This window comes from Nesoenas mayeri, assembly GCF_963082525.1.
Source record: "Nesoenas mayeri genome assembly, chromosome: 6".
Taxonomy (NCBI): domain Eukaryota; kingdom Metazoa; phylum Chordata; class Aves; order Columbiformes; family Columbidae; genus Nesoenas; species Nesoenas mayeri.
The window spans coordinates 17,046,644-17,069,824 of record NC_137545.1 but is presented as its reverse complement, the minus strand read 5'-3'; the positions used below and the strand labels follow the sequence as shown (position 1 = coordinate 17,069,824).

Below are 23,181 nucleotides of genomic sequence, written 5' to 3'. Positions count from 1 at the left end.
AACTGTTTTGTTGAAAGGTGTGTTGAACCCTTATCTTTTCATGTTATGCAGGGCAAGGAAGCAGTTGTACATCTATGTAAGAACTTTATTTCTTATATTTTGTTTCTGTTCACACACCAGTTTTGAGCATTATTTTGTGTTGGAGTTCTCAGAGAATTTCATATCTGTTCTATAACCATTATTTTTTCCTTCCTTTGAACCAAGGCATTCCTCTGTAATATCCATAGTCGAGTTCCTTAAATCTTGGCTAAACTTCCTGCAGGATGGAGTTTCTGAGAAACTCTGTGTCTTCTTCATGCCTTTTCTTCTACAGCCTTGCTCCCTTGCTAAGGAAATCCATTGGTCTGTTCTTACTCATCTAGAATTGTTGGACATATTTCTGTCCAAATCTGGAGAGAATAGTAGTACGTACAGTTGCTTGGACAAGCAGCTGAGGTAAAATGAGAGCAGGACCTGTAAGAAGTTTTCAGCATCCTCTTCCCTTCTTGCCTTCAGGCTGCTCTGTGGCCTGCAGGCAGTTCTGGTAAATAAACGGCTGTACTGGAGGGAAGAGGGAGGATTTCAGGACAGGCGGACTGGGTGCAGTTTTACTTTCATTAAATTAGACAGCTACTAAGCCCATGGTGTTCTTTAATTTTAACAAGGCTTTTTTTTCCTCCCCTGGATGAAAACTAACCTTGAGGACTGTACCTATTGGCACTGCTGTTTTCTGATCTATTGGTATTTTCCTCTGAAGGTTCCTTGCTGTGCTTCACCTTTCCTTGCTACATCAACTGTCCCTTATTGAAAAGCGTTTTAAAGTAAGCTGGAGATTATGCCCCATTCTGAAAAGTGAGTGCATTGTTTCCCCATTCAGTTACAAACTGCTTGGAAGCCTGCAGAGGTTTTATCAGTTCTGGGCATGGAGGGGAAAAACCCAAACCTTTGAAATTCCAGCCCGTACCCTGCGGCAGATAACCGGGAGACTTTCACTCGCTGCTAATGCTGCACAGCGGTTGTTTGCTGCTTGTTTGCCGCTTGTTTGCCGTTCCTGCATCCAGCCCTTTCCGAGCTGCAGCTCTTATCTCTTGCTGGCAGCAAGCGACATGAGAGGGAGAGGATGGCCCTGCGCAGAATGAGGGCTCTGGTTTTGCTGCTTGTTTCCCAACTCGTTTCAGGGTATTTAGGTATTTTGGTGATTGGAAGTAGCTGGATCTTGAAAATGGTGCTTGTCTTAAAACAACTGCAGCTTTTTAAAACTTCCTTTTCCTGTGATTGGAAGGAGACTTCATTATAAATGTTACTATGGCGCATCTCCCCTGTAGGATTTGCAGAAAAATGGGTGTTAAGGAGAGGCAGAAATTAAACCTGGCGGATCGGCCTGCGTTGAGAGACCCTGCCTGGGGCTGCTCTGCACGGGGAGCTCAAGTCCTGAGGTGACACTGTGCACTAAGGGAAGGATTCATCCCTCTGCCATGTGCTCGCTGCTCCCTTCAAAACTGCAGAATATCCAAAGGCGTCATATCGTGTATCCTCGTGAATAACATCTCCCCTTGTGAGGAAGCGGAAAGGCAGACATAGGATGTTCTGTGTTTCTGCTTCTCTCTATTACTACATGGAGGATGTAAATATTTCATACTATTAGGTGCAGTTCAGAGGTCTGGATGCCTAAATGCTGTTTGGCTTCAGCTGGTATGTGAGCTGGGTCACCTGCCTGGAGTTTGAAGGTCTTTTCTACAAAACAGTGATGTTTATTGTTCCCATGATCATGACAGCACTGTGAACACGTGCTTGGATGTTAAAGGTCCGGGTCTCAGCAGAAGCTCTGAGAGGGAGAAGGGAAAACAGGGGAGAACTTTTAAGACTGTGCAAAAGATGGGGCGCTCCAGATGCTGGGGTGTCACCCTTCCTGTGTCCTTGCTGAGATCGTCCTTAATTGGACTTGCTGCAGCCGGAAGCTGGAATCCTGCACGTAGCACACTTGCCCATGCAGTGGCTCCACTGCACACCCGGGATTAGGTGCTGTGTGTTTCTTAAGTGCTTTGTCATCCTTTTACCTTCAGCAAAGCCAAACAGGCAAGCAGGCTGCTGCAAGGACAGCACTACAGGTGTGTCTGACTTTGTGATAATGTGTTAACTTTGACATCTTCCCAAGTGCTCAGTTTTATATATTGTTTCCCCCTGCAGAGTCCCAGTTGTGAAGCTGGCTGTGCTGCGCTGGGGACAAGCGGGACAACTCGTTAAAAGCAGACACGTTGTGGGTAAGTACTGTGCTGAGCTGCTCTCGTAGGTACTGAGGAAAATACTAAAAGCTACCCTGGCTGGAGGAGGGTTTCGAGGAGTCATCTTTGAACCTAAAAGTTTGGAAAGTGAGAAGACTGGCTCTGTCACAGCAGAAAGTACTCACTGTTCAATTGGGCAAAGCTGCACTAAGCTATTTTGAAAAGTATGATTTATTTTTAATCTCGTGACTTTTAGAGTGTGATAGAAGGTGAGTCTTTGCAGTGCAGCACTGAACTTCAAGGAGATTTTTTTTTTTTAAAGTTGTATGGATAGAAACCATTTAAATGGTGGTAGGAACTTATTTGCCAGTGGTAAGCTAAAGATGTTGTGTAACAGCAAAACTCTTGCTCTTATGCCTGTCTTCTTCATATAAAGGTGTATTCCAGAGAGGCATACGAAATTCTTTATTTTTTGATAGCTCATACGTATCTTTCCATAATTATTTCTTATTGATATTTTTTAATACCTTAAAAAGCCTTATTTATCTAAATAAAACTGTAGTTATGCTATCAATTTCCCCCCCCCCCTGCATTTTTTATTGTGTAAGAGTGAATTGCAGCCATCTCTGTACCATTGTTTTGTTTCCTTCCGTGATGAGAAATGAACTTGCCTTGGCAGGAGACGCTTAGCAAGGCCAGCAGGGAGTGCTGAGCCCTCTGATGCAAGGTGAGTTGAGCTCGGTATTGCCTCTCTCCTTGCATTACTGCAGGGCACACGGGTCATACATAACCAAACAGGTGAAACAACGCCTGAACTTGGCCTTGGGAACTTGCAGCTCCAGGGACATGGAAGGGAATCCATTATTTTCAGGGCTTTTCTTAAAACAATGCACAGTGTTTATTGTGCTCAAGTTAAATGAGGTATTTAGAAGCATATTGACTATGTGTCCACTGAAATTGAGCACAACTAGGGATCTGTATTTTTAAGATGAATTAAATCAGCATTTCACTGACTGTAATATCGGTCTCTTAAAAGAGCAGATACGTTAAGGTTTGTGCTGTGCTACCTCCTGGCTGACAGTGTCACAGAACAGGCTGCAGCTCCCCAAGCGCAGCCGGCAGCTCCACAGCAGCTGCTCACACAGGGGCTGCAGCTGCAGAGCTTTCGCCCTGAGCCCCGACTCAGCTGTGCAGCAGTTTCTGAAACACAACTGGCAACAGATTAGGGCTTGGAGATAGAAACAGATTACTAGCAGACAGTTTTGCCTTGTGCGGTTACTGAGTGAAACACGGTGCTGGGAGTAAAAAGAACGTTTGCTTTTTTTCCCCTCTGAGAGTGTGAGTGTAGTGAGGAGAGCTAGAGATGTTAAAATCCCTGTCAGAACTTAAAACTCTGGAGATGAGTTGAGAAGATTTAAACAGCACTTTACTGTGTATGTGCGAGCAGTGGTTGTCAGAAAAACAGGCAAGCAGTCAGAAGATTGAGAGCAACTTCACTTGCAGTCATTTATGTGCCAACAATTATTAACTCAAGTACAGCAGGCAAACTATAAAACTTACTGCAGTGACTTGGGAAGTACCGCACCCTATAAATAATGAAATGAGCAACAGTCAAGAATTTAAACTAAGGTCAATAACTTTGCTTTTAAGCTTAACTAGTAATCAATTTGGAACAATTTAGTTGTCTTGCATGCCTTTCTGTCTGCAAGTTTTATAGCCTGCCCTTTCCTCTGTGTAGGACAGTCAGACAAGCTTTGATTTAGCCCAAATGAAAAGGCAGAGGTAAGAAGTTGGGAACAGAGGCAAGGCCTGCAGAGGAAGGTGCTGCCCTAGGGCATGTCTCCCTACCTGCTTTAGGACATGTTTGTCCTACTTCTACTCACATTCCCTCCTTTCTGCTGGACACCAACTCATCTGCTGGTGTCCCCTAAGAGAAGAGGAAAGGAAATCTCCAGTTGTAGGGTAGAAATGTATATATATAAACAATAATAAAATACTAACTAAAGCTGGCTACCATTTAACAGACCTCCTTTAAAAAGCACAAAAAATGGATAATGTATAAAAGAATACGGCTCCAAACTTAGATAAAAAAATCTAAATCTGAATAGTCATTAGATAAACCATCAGGGATAAAACTCTGATAAAATACGTTGTTGTATGTACTGTGGTGTAGAGTATTTGTATGCTTGGGGAGTCTAAGGTGTAAATCTACCGTATTTACAGTTCTGATGAAGCCTAAGGAGGACATGATCTCTACTCTAAAGCTTCTGTGAGCAGCGATGCGGTAAGAAGGGATGAGGCAGCGCAGCTGTGTGCTTCCCGCTGGCCCCTGCGCATCCATCGCCCGCTCTGCACAGAGCTGCAGCTTGCGGGCGTCAGCCTTATACGTGCAGTTAGCGATTCTGTACATTAGTAGATACTTCAAGCTACATATTTGTCCAAATGAGCAAGTGGAAATTCTTTTTATTAATGTTTTATTAAGGGTAAATATTGACATTAGACATGCACAAGATACTACTATTAGAACATTTTGAATTATTCAGATGCCTGAATTGCTTTCAGCCATCAGCCTCCGGTCTGTCCACATGTTCTGTAAGCTGTTTAAGTTTCATCAATCCATGCAGTTGATAGACATGGGTATAAAGCTCATGTCTTTCATATAAACCTTGGGCAATGGAGGGAATCTTTCCTTTTACTTGTTTAATAACAAGTTATTACAATAAAAATCTCCCCCATTGCTTGGCTCTCTGTGTTGGGTAAAACTACAACTGCCAGTAACAGGGTTTGTTAGAGGCTTGTTAACTGCACTGCCTGCTCCAGAACACACTGGCTCATGCTGCAGGGTGTCATTATGCACAACAGAAACTTACTAAATTTTATTAAAGTGATGTACAAACATTTCTCTAAACCACTGAAATGTTCCTCTACGAAGCTAAAGGTATGAAAATGTGTGTATGTTCTTGGTGGTTTCAGAAACCTTTAGGTCTGACTGTCTTCCAGGAACTCCAAGCAGCACCTCAGAGTGCTGGCACTTTAGTCGTGCAAGCTGTTTTCTGAACAGGTAGCGATGTTCTCATGAACTAGCAGAAAGAGGAGAGAAGCTCCTGGTTCTCCCGAGTCAGCTGCTGGGCCAGGGAAGTGCCGCCCTACCTGTGCAGCACCATTTGCCTGCAAACAGCATTGATTTCCTTTGCAAATACTTGCCTGTGATCAGGTTACTGATCGGAGACCCTGTTCCCCTCAGTACATAAAGCGAATAAATAAGGCTTAACATCTTTGCCATGATTATGTTTTCAAAGGCTATTTATAAAAAAGTGTTTTAACTTTGGCTGACCTTAGTACAGCGTCATTGGGTGAAGCTGTAGGGAACAGTTGGTTTCTGTGCAGCACAGTCTGTATTTTGGCTGCCAGTTGATTAACTCTGAGAAGCGGGTAAGCTCATGCCAAGCAAAGTCAGGCACATAATGGGATTCTGCTTTGCCCATGGAGAGGAAGTAACCTGAGAACCAGCTTTGTAGGCTAATAACCAAAGCAGAGACCAGAATTTGGGGCTGACCAGTTCCGATTCTTGAGCAGTTTGATGAGAGGACGCAGTGGGGTGTTGTGTTCCTCGCTCTCCCTTCTCTAGCTCTGGAGTTGTGCTGCTTTAGTGAGAACAGGGCTCTGGCTCTGTCAGAACTGCCCTGAGCGCAGCCATCACCTGCTGCTGCTCTCCCAGCCTCTCAAGGGACAAATCTGAAAGCAGCTCATTTCTGGTGAATACCTTCTCGTGGCTGTGTGCCCCAGCATCCTTGAGCAACGGCAGAACCACACTGAGAATCGGTGTCACTTGTGCCCAAAGGGTGCACAGCAGCCATGACACACGGTGCGTGTTCAGTGGTGCTTCCGTGGGGCAGTTTGGGGTTTTATTTTCTTTTGCAGCAGCAGTCACTGGAGTCAAACAATATTTGTTTACAGACTGAGGAAAAGAGCAACTGCACTGTCAGTCTGGAAGAAATAGATTTATTATATTTTTCCAAGGCCATTACATTCCTGGATTGCTTACATCACATCCTGGGCACCGCATTCAAAGGCGGCTTGAGTCAGGTCAAGCTTTGCCTACTTGTAGTAGGTGGACGTTACTGATAAAAACATTTTAGGTGCACCATGCAGATATTTATTAAAGTTGCTTCTACAAGTGTCTGTAGTGAATTTAGCTTTCCCTTGAGCTCACTGAGAATGGTAAACTATGTATTGTGTTTATACGAAACACTATTTTGACAGATTTCTTCAGAAGTAAAGAAGGGCAAAAGGAAACATTCTGTTCTGTGAAAGTAACTGCAACTACTGGCAAGAAGCAGCAACACTGTGCATCAAACAAGGAGACCATTTCCAGGTTCTCAAAACATGCTGTTGAACTGAGCTTTGCAGCTGCATTTTCAAATGTACCATGGGATGCATCAAATCCAAGGACGCCTTTGCAGGTTCCGATGCTACCCAGGATGAAAGGATCCGGGAAGGTGACGAAGGCCACACTGGGGAGAAATCATCCCTGATCGCAGCAAAGGCGGACGAGAAAGGTCCATCGAGCACGATAGTGCTGGACTATGCGCACCGACTGTCCCGGGAGATTCTCGATCAGGCCGTGAAACAGTGGGCAGTGACTGAGAGCAAATACAGCGACATCCCTTTTATCGAAAGTGATGTGCCCTGAGCGGCGAGGACCGTCTCCACTGCGAGCGTCCTCTCTGCTGTGCCATTTATATTTGGTACTAGTGCAAATAAAGTAACATCAGCTGTGATTTGAGCATAATTTGAGCTGCTATATGGATGTGTTTGCAAGAAGAGGCTGAAAAAAATTGCCTTTTAATCTATATTGCTAAGAAACTAACTGGATTACAGTAGAATCTATTAATCAAGTGTCATTTGTTATCAGCTGTATGTTGAGTATATTCTGTCTCTGCATGTGTTGACTGTGATCAGAAATTAGTGTTAAAAAGGCGATGAGAAGCATGTGGCTGTCCTGCAACTGTACAGGCACTGTCACCGAGGCCCCAAAGATGCTCAACAACAAAGCGTGGGTTATTTTTCTGTACAGCATAAAAAGTCAGTGGCCTGTTTGTAGGTGAAATGAGAAGAACTCACAATACTTGGTAAATTTGTCCTCATTTTGCTAATGTGAAATCAGGGTCTACATGTAGCAAAGGTAACTGCTGTCATAAATTTTACTGTCATGCTTTGACCTGACAACATCTGTAAATCACAAAATCATGAAGGTGATTAGAAGCATTTTATAAAAGCAGTATTCAGGGAACCACAGGGATTGTGATACTATTCAGCTTCCCTTCTCAAGTGAAGCAGTGAGAAACATGACAATACTGATCAACAGTGCTTTATCAGTACCACATGCTCTGACTTCCATAAACGCATGACGGCTCTTCTCTAAAATCTGCATTCAGACCAAAGCTGTTCATTTTGGTTTGGGGTTTTGGATTTTATTTTTATGTTGGGTTTGGGGGTGTTTGTTTTGTTTTTTTTACTGTATCCCTGATAAGTGTGCAAAGACTACTGATGCTGACGAGCAAAATGAACCTTCAGAGGCGTAACAATGTTTTGGGACTATTTGTTTCTTGGGAACTCTGGCTGCGTTTCACTACAATTCTGCCCTTGGTACGGTGTGGCAGCCTTCAGGCTCTGCAGGCTTCTTCGCGTCCCCAGTGGTGACACTCCGTGTGGTGATGCAAAAATGAGCGACAGAAACCCAGAGGCTGGTGCTCAATTGGCAAAAATAACCCTCAGGCCCAAAGCCGCAGGGCTGTGTTCTTCACCCATTTTATATCCACACGCTGCACCTGCTCCTCCCGGACCTGCAGCCTGAGCCACTGTCCTCAGAACTCACCTCTGAGATATCGAGAAAGGGATGAGTTAATCGTAGTCATCTCAAAGGTAGGATTTTGCTGACATTTTCTACAAAGTGAACACCTTGTAAAAGCTGGAGTTTCCAGCACCGTTTTCTGTTATGGCCAGTTTAAAGGATGTAGGTGTGGGGGTATTTTCTGTATCTAAGTGCTTTCCATTTTATGTTTTCATTTTGATAGAAAAATGCTTTCCATACTGGCAAAAACTGTTACTATTTTTGAAAGGTACGTGTAGTTCTGGTAAATTATATAAAGGGTGATTTTTGAAGCAATGGGAAGAGGTCATTATTTTTAGCTTATTCTCAGACATGAAACAGTCTATGAATTGGGCTGTTTTGCAAACTTTGTGACGCAAACTCAGTTATTGGAACTTCACCTATACAGGGAAGTGGCTGCATCAAGATTAAACAGTGAAAAATGCTGCTTTGTAGCAGTGCAAGACTGCCATTAATTCACAATGACCAGAATAGACCCTGCTGTTAAGACTGTTCTTGGGCATTTGCTGGAGAAGGGAACAAAATCTGCTTATGCTGTACTGTCATCTCTGATGTAACGGAGTTCTTTGAAGCCCATATATAGAGGGACGAAGGTATTATGGTGCATTTACATTCTACTGCTAACAGTGATGTTCCTTGAAGCTCTAACGCATGTAAATCATTAGATTATCCCCTGCATTTGCTCTATCTAAAAAAACTCCATGCCATATATTAAGGTGAATTAAAAAAAAAGCAAACCACCAATCAGTACGTATTAATTGGATATAAAAAAAAATATTCCTATTCTTATAGCTAAAATAAAGCTGTATTATAAAAAAAAAAGAAGGCCAACCTTTCTGTAACATTGATCTTAAGAATGTTAACACTGCCAAAGACAGTGATTAAGAAAATAACCAAACCAAATTGCACAGAGATGATTTGGCAGCTGGGTGACTAGCAGATAGAAATCTGCATGCACTTTTAAAGTGCATTTAGGTGTATCTGTGTTGACCTTGGTGGCTGCCATGGGGACTCCGGTCTTGCCATGTCTCAAATCCTCTCCTTGGATGCAGCTTTAGCATCCGACTCTTCTGGAGTCACAGTGTGAGACACGCTGTTGGAAGCAGCTTCTCTGTCAGCAGACTGCCATGGCAGAATTCAAAAAGGATATAAAATACCCTGGAGTTCCATTGCAGCATCCCTACTGATAAATACTCAGAATTTCTGCAAAGGAGCAAGTTACCTTGGTGTAAGCAAACAAGCTTGCGAAGGCGGAGACAGCTTATCACTGGGAAAATCATCTCTTTACAAGGCACTGGCCTATGATCTAGTGAGATTGAAGGATCTCTTTCCAGAGTTCTGCTGTGTTTTTAACAGGCACAACACTAATACATAATAATAATAAAGACTTCTTTACCTAAATAAAATTAGATCTGTTTACTTCTCCTGAGATTGCTCTAAGTTGTACTATAGTCTCATAAAGCCACTTACAGTGCTACCGATTCTTTGACTTGATTTTGTGTAATAAAGGCACGGCAGTATGGGACTGGCATACTCTGTAAAACCATTTACTTCTATTTAGGAGTTACAAATACATTTGCTTTATGTTTTCTCCAGGAAACATAAGTATAGGCTGAGTGGGTACAATGTGACTGACTTGATATACTAAAAATAGTTCAAAACACATTAACTGCAGCACAACTTTGTAAAATCAACATTTCTGGAGTAAAACATGTCAGTATGCCCAAAGAAAACACACTACGATATATTTTTACAATATTTTTTGTGGAAAATATTTTCTTGTGGACCAAATAAAATTAAACTTACCATCTGCTTGTATGACTTTTATTTGATAAAAATGCACAGATTGACCAGGATCTTGCTACCAGGAGTTTGGGATAATTCCTGTTCACATACATTTTGGAAGCAACTGAACTTGCAAGCCAAAGTTTACTGATTCAGAGGTGCACTCTTGCTAAAATGTTCAGTCAGCGAAGGCATGATCACTGTGTTTTTCATTAAACTTGGTCACTTAAGATTGCTCCTTTTGTACAAAAATAATGGAATGAACCAATTTTTCCAAAATAAATAATAAATAGCCATTGTTTCAGAAACTAAAACATATACAAATTTAAAAAATAAGAGGGGGAGTTTCCATTTCTTACAGAACCAGCATGAGGCAGAAATCCAAGTCATATTTTAAGAATGACCCTCAGAGTATGGATGAAATCTCTCTTCTGCCATTGAAAATAAACTCCAGAAGTGTCTCCTAACAAATATGCACATGGGAGCACTAAGTCACAGCTCAGATTTTAACAATTTTAAAGATTCTAGTGACAAAGCAAGGTGTGAGTTTTTGTGGATTTCGCTCTCCGTTTTACTCACCTCTCATTCTTTGAAAACCAGCCTCCTGCTCACCTTGATACCTGAACTTCCTGGCCTTTGTTTCCAGGCAGCAGCTGCGGGCAGGGAAGGAGCCTTGAGCCAGCGTAGCCTGTTACTGTCGGTAAGAAAAACTGCACAAAGTTCAAAACTCTGTTACCAGTTCTGCTGTAGCTCTTTTTGATCCCCCAGGGCTGATTACTGACTATGTTATTTGAACAAATGTTTTCGTCCTTTAGTCTCAATGGTTCAGAGAAGCAAAAATTTGTATTTGTCACCTGCCTATAAGTGTAGAAACAAGTAGAATGAGCTACTGATGTATGATTTGATTACCCATAAAAAAAGCACGCAGTCTTAATGGTGAAGATTAGTAGCTGTGCGTTGTAAAAACAGCAGAAAACTTACTTTACCACCCCCCTGCCCCCAAGATGATACATTTATCAAGGAGCTCTGGTTATGTCATACAACTTCAAGTATTAGTATCAGTACCTAGCAACATATACACGTACAAGGAGGAGGTTTTGATGTACATTTAAATTTTGATTCCAATAAATACATTTGTTAGGATATGCTGTGTTAAAAGACCATACGATCTGTGCAGCAGCAGATATTTCATGTTTCCCCCAGCTTGTTATCTTGTTTAACATGTCTGGCATTTTCCTTTGTAGCTCTGTTTTGAAGCATTATGTATATTTTATTTCCATTGTACAGAGAAGAATCTGAGGCACAATCCAAATTTAACACATCAGTGGCAGAGCTGAGAACACAAAGGTCTCCTGACTTCTTGCTGATCAGATCATCCCTTAACTATGTTCTGTCCCTCAAAGACTTTATACAAAAAAATTAATCATTGGGTAAAGCAGTAAAAATAACTATTTGCCTTGAAGTAATGTTTCCCTTATAATAACCAGAGATATGATTATTTTGCCATCAAGACAGCATAACAAAAGAGAATGTTGCTGAATGCAAAGAATTAGACTTAGGAATCTCAGGCTAGCTAAAAGAGCCTTGACAAACTTTATCACACTACTATTAATTTCTGTATCATAGAATTAAGCAGATGTATAAGATGTCCGTAGGCTTGATTTTTACAACTTGAGATCGTTGCTTCCCAGTGGCTTAAAACAATCATCCACAAATTGGTCGCTAACTTCTTCCAGAGCAGCTGGCCTCCACCTGGGGGAGTGGTCTTTGTCAATCAGCACTGCCAGGTGGGGAACACAAACACAAAAGTTACATTGCAAACTCTGTCTAATTAGGATGAGGTCAGACTGCAACAAGACAGACAACCATAGCAAATACACAGGAGACAAAATCAATGTGCTCTGGAGAAAATGGAGGTTTTGTAACATAAGTATTTCTACTAGAATAAACATTTTTGCATTGTGACCTGTCTAGAGATGTAGCTGGGTTTCCTCATGACACAAGAACAGTGGGTCACTGCAGCAGTAGCCCAAGCTTTGAAAGAATAGATCTGAAATTAGCGCTTTCTGTTCGATTTACTACTGACTTCTGCTCTTCCGTGTAAAACTGGGAAGTCTGGATGATACTCCTTCTCGACAAGGGCTTTTGCATCTCGGTGCAAAATCTGACTCTTTGTAGCATATAGGAGATGACTCAAAGTAGGTGTTAAATGCTTAAGGCCCAATTTAAACACATCAAATAAACTACTAATGAAATGACTAATGAGGACAGAGTAAAGCAGAGTATCTTAATGGGAAAATCACGAATATTTATTTGTAAATACAGACAGTTACTGCGGACCTATGTACACTTAACTGTGAAGATGTGTATAATCTTGGTAAGTATCCTTTACAGAATCACAGAATGTCAGGGATTGGAAGGGACCTCGAAAGATCATCCAGTCCAACCTCCCCATGGAGCAGGAGCACCCAATGAGGTTACACAGGAACGTGTCCAGGCGGGTTTGAATGTCTCCAGGGAAGGAGACTCCACAACCTCCCTGGGCAGCCTGTTCCAGTGTCTGTCACCATCACTGTGAAGAAGTTTCTTCTCAAATTTAAGTGGAACCTCTTGTGTTCCAGTTTGAACCCATTACCCCTTGTCACCGAGAAGAGCCTGGCTCCATCCTCATGACACTCACCCTTTGTATATTTGTAAACATTAATGAGGTCACCCCTCAGTCTCCTCTTCTCCAAACTAAAGAGACCCAGCTCCCTCAGCCTTTCCTCATAAGGGAGATGCTCCACTCCCTTCATCATCTTTGTTGCCCTGCGCTGGACCCTCTCCAGCAGTTCCCTGACCTTCTGGAACTGAGGGGCCCAGAACTGGACACAATATTCCAGGTGTGGTCTCACCAGGGCAGAGTAGAGGGGCAGGAGAACCTTTACACTGTACCCTGGGAAATACATCGCCGAAGAGCAAATCATCACTGAATGAATTGTGTGTAAACGTGTAACAAGAAAATACCAATTCTCAAAAAGCATTCCTTGTATCACAGGAGTGTTTACGGCATGTCAGCAAGAACAGCTGCACTAGCAAATCATAATAAGAAGAGAGAGTTTATTTGTGTGTAAAAATGACCAGTGTGAATAGAATTCCAGAGCGCCCTTCCGAGCACCTTTCTGGCTCCAAGAAAACCCATAAAGATGCTATTAAAAATGTGATTTTTTTAAGAATTTAAAAAAGAGCAGCTGTAGTGACTGTGGCTCTCTAGGATAGACTGATCACCCAACACCCCTCCTCACATTCCCTGCAGGTGTGTGGTTATCAGCAGCTGATTTGGGGATGCACCGGTGTCCTGGAGACCTCCTGACCACACACAGCACATGAGGGAGGACGGGGAGGAAACACCTCCCAGTTCCTCTGCTGAGAACAGAACCTGTTCCTTTTCTGACAAAGAGTTTGGAGCAGGATGGTTCTAAAGCTGTGTGGACAGAAGACACTCAGAGACTAGATATTTTGAAGAATAACAGTTTTTTTGGTAAGTGGTCATGTCTTTCTAAACAGGCTGCGTTTGTGGTGACTAAACTAGAACCAACCAGGATAAGAAATGTGCAAAGGAGTCAGATTTGAAGTTCAGTAGAAAGAACCCCTACCTAAAGATTGTGTCTTATCGAAAGACAAGCTTTATGGCAGTCTGTGCTAAAAAATGTGACTTGGAAACTTATTTTTAACTTCTCCCTCTCTAACCAACTCTTGGAAAATACCTAGAAAATAAATGCTGTTCAAATTATAATGGCACTAATTAATATTTCTGTAGCTGAAGACACACAGGTATTGCAACCCTTTAGCTTGCATCTCCAAAGAGAAAGGAGAATCTGGGTCCTGCATCCATTTACCTGCAAATACAGGACACTGATTTTGAAAAGAAACCTATTATATAGAAAAAAAAAAAAGTCCATGTGTTTACTACTACAACTTCAACTCTGAAATACAGTAGTAATTCCCAGTCATTCTCCACTCTATGGCACTGCTGTGTAATTAAATTAATCTTTCTGTTTGGCTTTGTGGCCAGTTTTACTCTGGTGGATAAACTGATCGTAATGGTCTCTCAAAGGAAATCTTTAACCTTGTACTGAGTTAAAGTATTTGTTTTCTAATAGTATAATGAAAGTATTCCCATTCTGTAGTAACTTCTGTATATTTTGTATTTCTCCAGCTTGAGATATCGATCACTACAAAAGTGGAGCAAAAATTCTGAAGCTTCAAAGGTAAGCTAAGGGAAGTTTATTAAGATGAGTAACTGAACTCAGACATCGTATTAAGGGTTTGTTCTTTTGGTTTACATTAAAAAAACCCAAACATGTCCTCTGTTTAGTAGGGGAGAGGGCAGGAGCCACACAGAAATAAGGTGTTTGCAGGGCAAACAATCTGTAGGAGGCCTTTACAATTCCAGTTGGGGTGTACATCCCTGCACAAGCCGTTAGGAGGCTCGTTTAACAGATTTCTGTCTCCTTTGGCTGTTGAGGTTGTGGTCTATCTGGATGTCTTTGAGCACTGACTCCAAAAATGACCACTTTTCTTATGCAGCAAAAATGTAAAAATGAAATGATTGGAAATTACCCAGAGCTATGCACTTCTTAGTTTATGTATTATTCTATAAATTGAAGTGAAACATTGATATCTGAAGTGTCCAAAGACTGCGTTTACTATTATATGGCAAAATGTTGATGAAATACAATTAAATATGATCTGTGTATTTTATGCCTTAAGGGTTTTGGCTTTTCTTTAGTAGCTGCAATCACAAGAATCATAACTAGGGAAGACCGTGTGCCAGCAGATTTTCATCCTGGTTGAAAGAGAACTGGCTAAAAGAAAAAAGGAGATTTTGACTTCAGGTCAGAGCAGGCTTAGAAAGCTTTTAAGGATACTTCTTCCCTAGCATTCCTATTCAAGTTATTGTTTGAAGCAGATAAAAGCCATTATCAAAACCTGATCTGTGGCCATTGCTGCTGGAAAACAATAATTAAAAACTAAAATCTGATTATATTTTTACTTTGTGGTAGACAGGGTCAACAGCTGGCTTTTAAATGCTTGTAATGTAATGTTTTCATAAAGAAAAAGGTAATACTTAGTTAAAATTTTTATAATTTTTATTTTTATTCATTGTGCTTGATCCTGTGAAGTGCTTAATAATCTTACTTCCTATTAACAAGGGTGCTCAGCACATTGTTGGATAATGATTTTTATGAGATTAGACCTAACTACAAAAATGATCTTGAGTGAGACTCTGCACCACTCTGAAACAAGAGAAACAATTTTAAAAGCTAAGACTTTGCTCTGTCACTCTATGTCAAAGCTTCTCAACTGCTGTTCTTGCCACTTCTTCCTTTACAAGTAGTTTGTGTAATTTACTGGCCACGCTGACAAGTGATTTACTTTCGTCCCCTACTGCGTCCCCAGATGGTTTGATGACCTTGTGCATTACAGTGAGAATCTGGTTTGGGGTTAGTCCGCCTCTCAGCCTTTGAGTCTGTCGCTTCCTGAATAACATTTCTACGTGGTGATTTGGAATATATCCTAGGAATATTCATTTTAAGCTATCTTTGTCCCCATTACCAACACAATGAAAACCATGCACTTCCCAACATGCATGGCAAATTCTTCAAAGGAGTCTCTGCTAATAAGTGCCAAGATGAATTATTAAAATCAGAGTCTTTTTCCATGCTGTGCAAACTTTGCATCTCTCACACCATTTATATGTATATATAAAATATAGTATTACTAATAGTGAACACTCAAAATAGTATCCTCTACTCAAGTAGATTTTAAACTACTTTATAAAGACATAAAAATAAGGAGGAGGTGATGATACATAGTCAAGTATGAAACTGTGTGAATTAAAAGGCAGGTTATTCATCCAAATGTCTTGTACTGCAAGCTCCTTGGAAAAGGAAATGCCTGTGCTTTGTTTCATCTTGTGCTGAATAGTACATAAATAATTACTACAGTTTCTAACAGATCTGACATTGGGTTTGAGAAACTGCACAGTGAATCAGCAGCAGAATCAAGGACAGAATCTGTCCCCTATATGAACTTGCTGAGCTGCTGCTCTACTTTTACTGCTACCTATCTTGACCCATGCCATAAAATGCTGAATTATTTAACATTAAGTTTGCATATATACTTTTTTAATAGTAAAACACCTGTGTACAGATATATTGGACATGGGTGAATGTAGCCTCTGTTCTAACTATTTTCTATGCAAATAGTTGGTTTTGACTTTGAGTCTTAAACCATGTTATAACTGGCTGAACCAGCTCTGTGGCCACGCTCCATCTGGACACCTAAATGATACACACAGCTACTTGCTACTAGCAGTATTAAATACATTTTGAACTTTCCCAATGAACTGATGAAACCCTTTCTTGGTACTGGGTTACCAGACAGATAAATAACGTTAGGAAACTGAGGTTGCCCAAAGGAAACAACATGTGTGTCACACTGTGGAACAAGTAATAAATTGTGGCCATATGGGAAGTGTTCTCTGGTCAGCTGCTGGGGCACTGTTCTTAACCTCTAGAGATGCAACACAACAGTGAGTCTGTGTGTTATTAAGTTTGGGAAGCATTTCAGGTGTGCATGCTTACCTGCTCGAACTCCTTCATAGAAGTCAGGGCCTTTCTGAAAAATTAAGGAAAAAAAAAAAAAGCTGTAACATGACAGATTGTTTTATCCTGGCTTTCCCTATCGCACTTCTTCTTGAAATACAAGTTCTCAAGATTTGGTTAAATCCCACTTGTACTGTCCTCATCTAGTCCTGCTTTCTCTTCACTTATTAAAGAGCTCTATATTATCTTGCTTAAATGCAGCCACAACTCTTAAAATCAGTCCGTTAAACTATCAGCCAAATCCTACACAGTGCAGGCTCTCTCTCTGGGTTACAGCTCAGATTTTTATTGGTTTTTCTAAAGAGTTTTGCATGGGAGAGGCAAGGTGTGCAGGATCAGAAATTCTTCAGAAAAAGGCCAGTCTTCAGGCATTGTGATGTATTCTGCATCCTTGGAACACTTTGGTTACACAGAATCCTGGAAACATCCAGTTATTTTTTTATAAAGGGAAACATAACATTTAAATCTCTAAGGATGCTTCACTGGGAATGAAGGAACAATACTACTTTGAAGACAGATATGGCAAGGATACTGCCAGGCGCTACAGCGTGTCAGAATTAGATACATTTTTCACTCATATTTTATTTTAAAGCATTTTCTTTAACCATCACATATCATTTAATTGGATACATAAAAATATTATTTTAAAATCTGACAAAACTAATAATAAGCATGCCACAGGGAAGCTTTATGAGGAAATAGTTCAGATAATTAGTTAGCAACTCTGTTCTGCTGAAAGGATCACTTCCTCAAATGTTAACCAAGTACTCAGCCCTTACTACAAATAGTACTAACATCTCTTGTTTTCTTTAATAATTTTATCACAGCACTCCTGAAAGGCAGTGAGATACAATTATTCCTATTGTGCTGATGGGAACTGAGGCACTGAGGACTAAGTAATTTAAATAGGAAATCTGTTGAAGAACAGCAGAGTTTTAAAATTATGGTCCAAATACAAAACTTTCTATATTGTAACATTATCGTAGTTTTCTTAACAAAAGCCCTCTAGCACTCCCATCTGACCATCATTAATGTAGTCTCCTTCGAGTTGCATGGAAGGACAAGGAACTGGGAAAAAAAAGCAAGTGACTGCCTGACAAATACACAAAGAAGATACTGAAAACTAAAACTTATAAACTGTGAGTCTTTGATGCAAAGAACTGCTCGCTCACCAGACACGCTTGGCTCAGTCTGTATTCCATCCTGAGTACTTCTTGCAAGCTCATGGAAGCTCCTTCTCTGAGCTGCCTGAGAGTAATCTTTAAGGAGGTAGGTGACATCTTGTTAAGAGTCTGGGGAAGACATTAACAAATATTTTTATTCTCTTCAATTCAGATACATTTGTAAGTCTGTCTGTTGTGCATTTTAGACTTGTGAAGGAAATGACAGCACTCTTGTCCCTGAGCACACTTCTGTGATACTGTTCCTCCTGCCCCCTCCCACCATGCTGTCATCCTCAATGAACTTGCAGGAACTTCTATCAGCAGCATTTCTGGGCTGTGCACCATCCCTTGTGCAAAGCCTCAAACTCCTAAGGTCACATAATTTATGAGGAAATTACTACTAGCCAGAAAATTTAATGCAGCTTGTAAGCCATTTCCAAACAGGTTATTTTGAGAAGTGAAGGCGAGTGTTACAAGGAATTATATACCATTTTTTAATATCATATCTATAGTCTGAATTCCTCTTGAATATTACTGATATGGTAGCTGATATTAGTATTGTACAGCATTTAAGTATATTTGGTAAAATAGTCAGAATAGCAAGGTAAAATAGTGAGATTAGCCACAAATTTTAAGTAGTTGCTTTAGGATCATCTGCAAAGACTAGACAATAGATTAAGAAGAAAATTGTGAAAGAAGAAAATGTATTAAAAGAAATGAAACATAAATGTGTATTTGTCCAGGTTTCTGGTCTGGGATCAACAGATACTGCAGTAATTTGGCCCTGCACTGCTCTGCCGATAGGAAGGCTGGAGGTCTTACCCTCCTTTTGACTGAGCTATAAATATTATGTGACAGGATTTTGTTAAAGCACCCAAACAAATGCTGCAAATCTGGCTCTCATGACTATCCCTCAATTAACATGCCAGCAAACAGTAGGAGGAGGTGGGGAGAAAGAAAGAAAGAAAGAAAACTGAGTTTTAAAGCTTTCAGGGTTGTGGGGGAAAGGAGCTAAACCTTAGTGTTGTTGATCTTTGTTTTCTTGCTCCAAACAAGACTCTTCTTTCCCTTTTAACACAGCTAAAAGGTCTGTAGTACTCACAGCACAATATATGTTTCCCGTTGATTAGGATGTTTCACCAGTAGTGAAAAGCGGCAGATGGTAAGATTTGCCCCTTTATGTTATTTTCATGGCAGACATTAGACCCACAGACTGAAATGGCAGGTCATCAACATTAACATTTTTCCTGGCTCCCAATTACTCTTCATCCCTCTCCAGACACCAGCTGATGCAGCAATGACCCATTTTGCCAAGTTAAGCTGGAAAACATGCGATTGCCAAGTGTATTGCAAAAGCACCGGTTCTGTCAGTCTGTTATTTGCATGTTGACCACTTGCCTTGAGAGACAAGCTGGTTTTGAGAGAGCTAATGCTGGCTCAAGCTGTTGACGTCTCCTCAGTTCGGGTAAAGCTCTCTGATGACGACCTGCCTTTCAGCAGATAAAGAAACCAGCTATACCTCTAATTCCATCACCATGTAGGTCTTGGATGGATAGCAACTCTTAACTGGACTCTTCCTTTCCTGTGATATGCTCTTGCTGGCTCTACCTTTGAAGGGGACCTTTTCACCTTTGCGTTTCACATTCTGTCACTAGATTAAGGATTCTTCACCGAGGCCAGATTAAATGGTATGCACAGTGCAACCAGATGGTTCCACAGGTGAAATGGTCACGGCAAATTCTTTCTGGTGAAAGAAAGCATCGAAATGGGGAATATCTGAAAACTGCACTCAACTAGACTAGGGCATCCAGCAGCTGCCTTCCCTTGGCATATCAACGAGGCTGAAGGTGGAGGAGGCACTGCCATAAATCAGACTGAAGGAAGAGGAATGAGGAAAGAAAATGGGTAGGTGTAATTGCAGAAAAATGAGTCACCAGTGTATCTAGAAATAAATTCCCTGTACAAGGAGGAGGAGGGGATCAGTGCTAGGGAACAAGCCTGAAAAGGAGAAGTGGGGGGTACTAAAATGCAAAGAAGTCTTCACAGACATATTTGACATCTATTCCCGTAGCTTTGAGACCGTCTTCATTTCAACATAATGATCCTGAAAGCTACAAGCTGAATTTGCACTAGAACTGAATTCCAATTAGATACTATCAGAGGGTGACTGAATTAAGTGGCACCGACTCAGTGGAGTCCCTTATAAGAATGGCAGCTGGAACAGTGGCTCCATCTTTTTTTCTCCGTGGCCCATTAAAGCTTCTGAGATGAGCTGCTGAGGGTCCCTGAGGAAGACTTTAACTTAAAAATAAACAAAATAGCTCTCAGAGCTCCAGTGCATCACTTCCCTTGCAATAGGTGAGGATACCTGTCATTTATACTTTCTGAGATACCAAAGCATTTGTTCATACACAGGGAGCAACGGTTCTGGATGAGCTTTGACAAAATAGGTGCATCTAGCCAAAGCATCATAGAAAAGTTACTTAAGGACAGAAATAGTGCTCCCTTGCTGGTCTGCTAAGAGTTTCAGAAGGCTGTTTTGCTTGAATTCAACACTACTGAGATACCATCCAGCTTCATTCCTGTAATCTCTCTCGTCCACTTGCTGCAAACCCATTTTATTCAATGAAACTTGAATATAAGTTGAATGTAATATAAGCAAAGCTCTAATGGAGTTTTGTTTCCATAATGCATATGCTAAACTTCTGGCAATGTACTAGGTGTACTGGTTGGCACCAAGATAATTTTAAAACTTCCTTTTTCAAAAACTGTTTGAGAGTTCCAGTCCCCAAATATTAAAACTTTAATTAAAAACTAAACCTCAAAATATATCTGTGTATCTGGGACAGGATGCCTAATGTTAATGATACTACATTATAAAACAAAAGCCTGAAGATGATGGATGTTTTATTTTCTTACAAGAGCAGCATTTCTTCTGTAAGCTGTAACTGAAGTACAAACAAAGCTTGTTCTACCCAATTGTAAGTAATATTTAACAGCTCCAGGACAGACTTGTACAATGCACCTGAATACAGACACTTCAAAAGAAAATGAGAAAATACACACATTACTTAGAAATGAAGATAAATTGCTTCTTGCTTTTGAGTCTGAAGTGTATATTAAGTGTGTAGTATTAGTGTACATTTTGTTTGAGTAGTGACTAAATCCAACACCCAGAAATGCATTAAAAAGATCAAAAAACACTTTGTGATGATAAATTGCTTGCTGTTTACTCAAATGAGATATCTGGAATGGAGGAAGAACAATGTTCTTCTGGCAATGTTTTATTGCAATCCTTGGCAATAAAATGAGCAGCTATAAAAGGAACCTTTATCACCAACAACCCCCGAACGTGGGAAGGGGAGAAGGGAAAGGGAGGGGTTTTTTTTACTAGATGACAATTTAATGCAATATATGATGGTATGCATAGTGTGTGGTTTTACAGAGGAAGATTCTTGTCTGTGTAGAAGTACTGACAATCCCATGGGACTGTATGTGAGAACCTGAGGATCTTGGCCTAGTGTCCTACTAGTGTCGCACAGCATTAGTGATGTTAATAAGGTGACTAAAGTCTGCCCCGCGATAAGAAATTACAGAACCAGAAATAATCTCTGGGACGTTACCTCTAGCTGCTTAGCGGCAAAAGGAGAACCATCTTGCTTTAATTTTTGAACAATTTCTTCTACAGTATTTGCTGAAAAAATACTAAAAGAAATGAGTTAATAAGTGAATGAAATACTTCAGGCTTCCTCTTCCCTCTGAAGTGATAGTAACAGAATTTAGAAAGCGTAACCAGCTGATCTGGCTTTTCTTAGCAATCGTTTAGTTTTCAGTAACTCATTTGACAGGCATCTCCTCTTCCTTTACAAGTCTTCAGCATTTCAATAAGTCTCACTCACAAACTCTGATATTTATCCAGAAACTTTAATGACTACCCTCAGTTTTATCTGTATTTTTATAACACATCAAATCTTTAGCTATGGGCTCCGTTCTACTGGTTTGCTGTCAACATCCTTCACCTCTAAACTTAGTTACTGCCATCCTTTTTCAAGAGTTTTAGCTGATTCTTATTGCTCTCATTTATTTCTCCTTCCCTTTCTGATACACAGAATTTCCAGTCATAGATACGGTCTTATACCAATGAGTGTAAACGCACTACGTAACATTTCATGTCCAACTGAACGATTAGTCCCACAAATTCCCATCTACTTTCTATAGAAAATTTTCATTTTAATGTGCCAAATGGTAGTTGTTTAATATAATGGTGTACGAATCATATAAATATGTTCAATATTTAGTATACTGATGAGTGAAATATTTAATGAGCTTCAGATAAAGCTCCCTAAAGACCAAAAAGTTTAAATTGTTAACTTGAATGTAATTTCTGTCACCTTATCTGTGGAACACTGGTACTGTTACTGGATTTAACTTCATATTCTCTATCTAAAAGAAAAGAAAATAAGAAAGATTGCTGAATACCTGTTAATCTTCTCCATATGTTCATCAAGTACAAACTCCTTTTCCAGATCAACTTTGCTCTATTTAAAAAACAAATACTTGGTTATTTTAGACTGAAAGCTTATCAGTACTGAAAAATTTCAATTACTTGCGTTACAGAAATATCATATATTAACACTTATTATTCATAAGGCATTGACACTTTTAATGAATTACTATTTTGCAGTATGTATAAATGTACGTATCCCTTTATCCTGTAAATGTTGAAGATGTTGCCTCATAATGCAGTGCTTGCTCTGAGCTAATATTTATGCATATTTGAGTGGGCGGTTATCTTGTACACAAGTAATCATTATTATTCTATCAATACATTTCTGTAATATACACTAAGAAAGCCAGTGTAGATAAATCTACTCAAAAACTTGAGGATGTTTAAAAAAACCCACAAACACAACAGTTTTATTTCCTAAAAAAATATACAGGCATGTATGTAGGGATTTTTTTTAAAAAGCTATCAAAAAAAAGGCATTTTTCTTCTTTATCTTTTCTCTGTCATTTTACAAAATGTTATTTAGGCAGCTCAAGAGCGCAGAAGATCTGTTGTCCTTATGTGGAAAGGCTGTCAAATGTTTCATATCTTCTGGCATTCAAGGGTTTAGGACATAAGCAGATGTTTCAGTAACAGCAGCTGAGGCTGAGAAAGGTTCCCTGTCATTTCAGTTCTGGTATCTAAAAATACACGGCTTTCTCTTCCACCCAGTGTCACCTTGTAAAGCACTACACTGCAACATTTCATCACTCCTATTTCATAGCTTTCCAGTTTGTCAAAATAATCAGTACTACTATGTAAATTAGCTCATCCCATTTATTTTTCTAATTAATCTTTATATATAAACTTAGTCATTCCAAACCAGAAATAACAAAAGTAGACACTGCTCATTTTAAAGCCAAACAACTGGGGAGTAATAGATTGACTGAATACATGGAATCCTGACTTGACTCCAGAAGTTTCCTTTCTTTTGAAATAAGAT

At 40.2% G+C, this 23,181-nt stretch overlaps 2 protein-coding genes across 3 annotated transcripts in view; one reads left to right on the top strand and one right to left on the bottom strand.

Annotated features, from left to right (window-relative positions):
• Positions 1-6,630: 6,630 nt before the first annotated feature.
• On the top strand, positions 6,631-6,894 carry LOC308041857 (small membrane A-kinase anchor protein; the record flags this gene model as incomplete). Its single annotated transcript, XM_080346800.1, has 1 exon — positions 6,631-6,894. One exon carries the CDS (start codon positions 6,631-6,633, stop codon positions 6,892-6,894), a length of 264 nt encoding a protein of 87 aa, XP_080202926.1.
• Positions 6,895-9,769: 2,875 nt separating this feature from the next.
• The window catches only part of HIBCH (3-hydroxyisobutyryl-CoA hydrolase), a 37,688-nt gene continuing 24,276 nt past the window's right edge, over positions 9,770-23,181 (bottom strand). For both annotated transcript variants that reach the window (XM_080346639.1, XM_080346640.1), the window contains 5 exons: positions 22,172-22,230; positions 21,316-21,397; positions 17,702-17,821; positions 16,509-16,542; positions 9,770-11,659 (listed from right to left, as the gene is read on the bottom strand). In XM_080346639.1, coding sequence (XP_080202765.1) covers positions 11,544-11,659; positions 16,509-16,542; positions 17,702-17,821; positions 21,316-21,397; positions 22,172-22,230 — 411 coding nt within the window. In that variant the 3' untranslated portion in view covers positions 9,770-11,543. The remainder of the gene's footprint in view (positions 11,660-16,508; positions 16,543-17,701; positions 17,822-21,315; positions 21,398-22,171; positions 22,231-23,181) is intronic.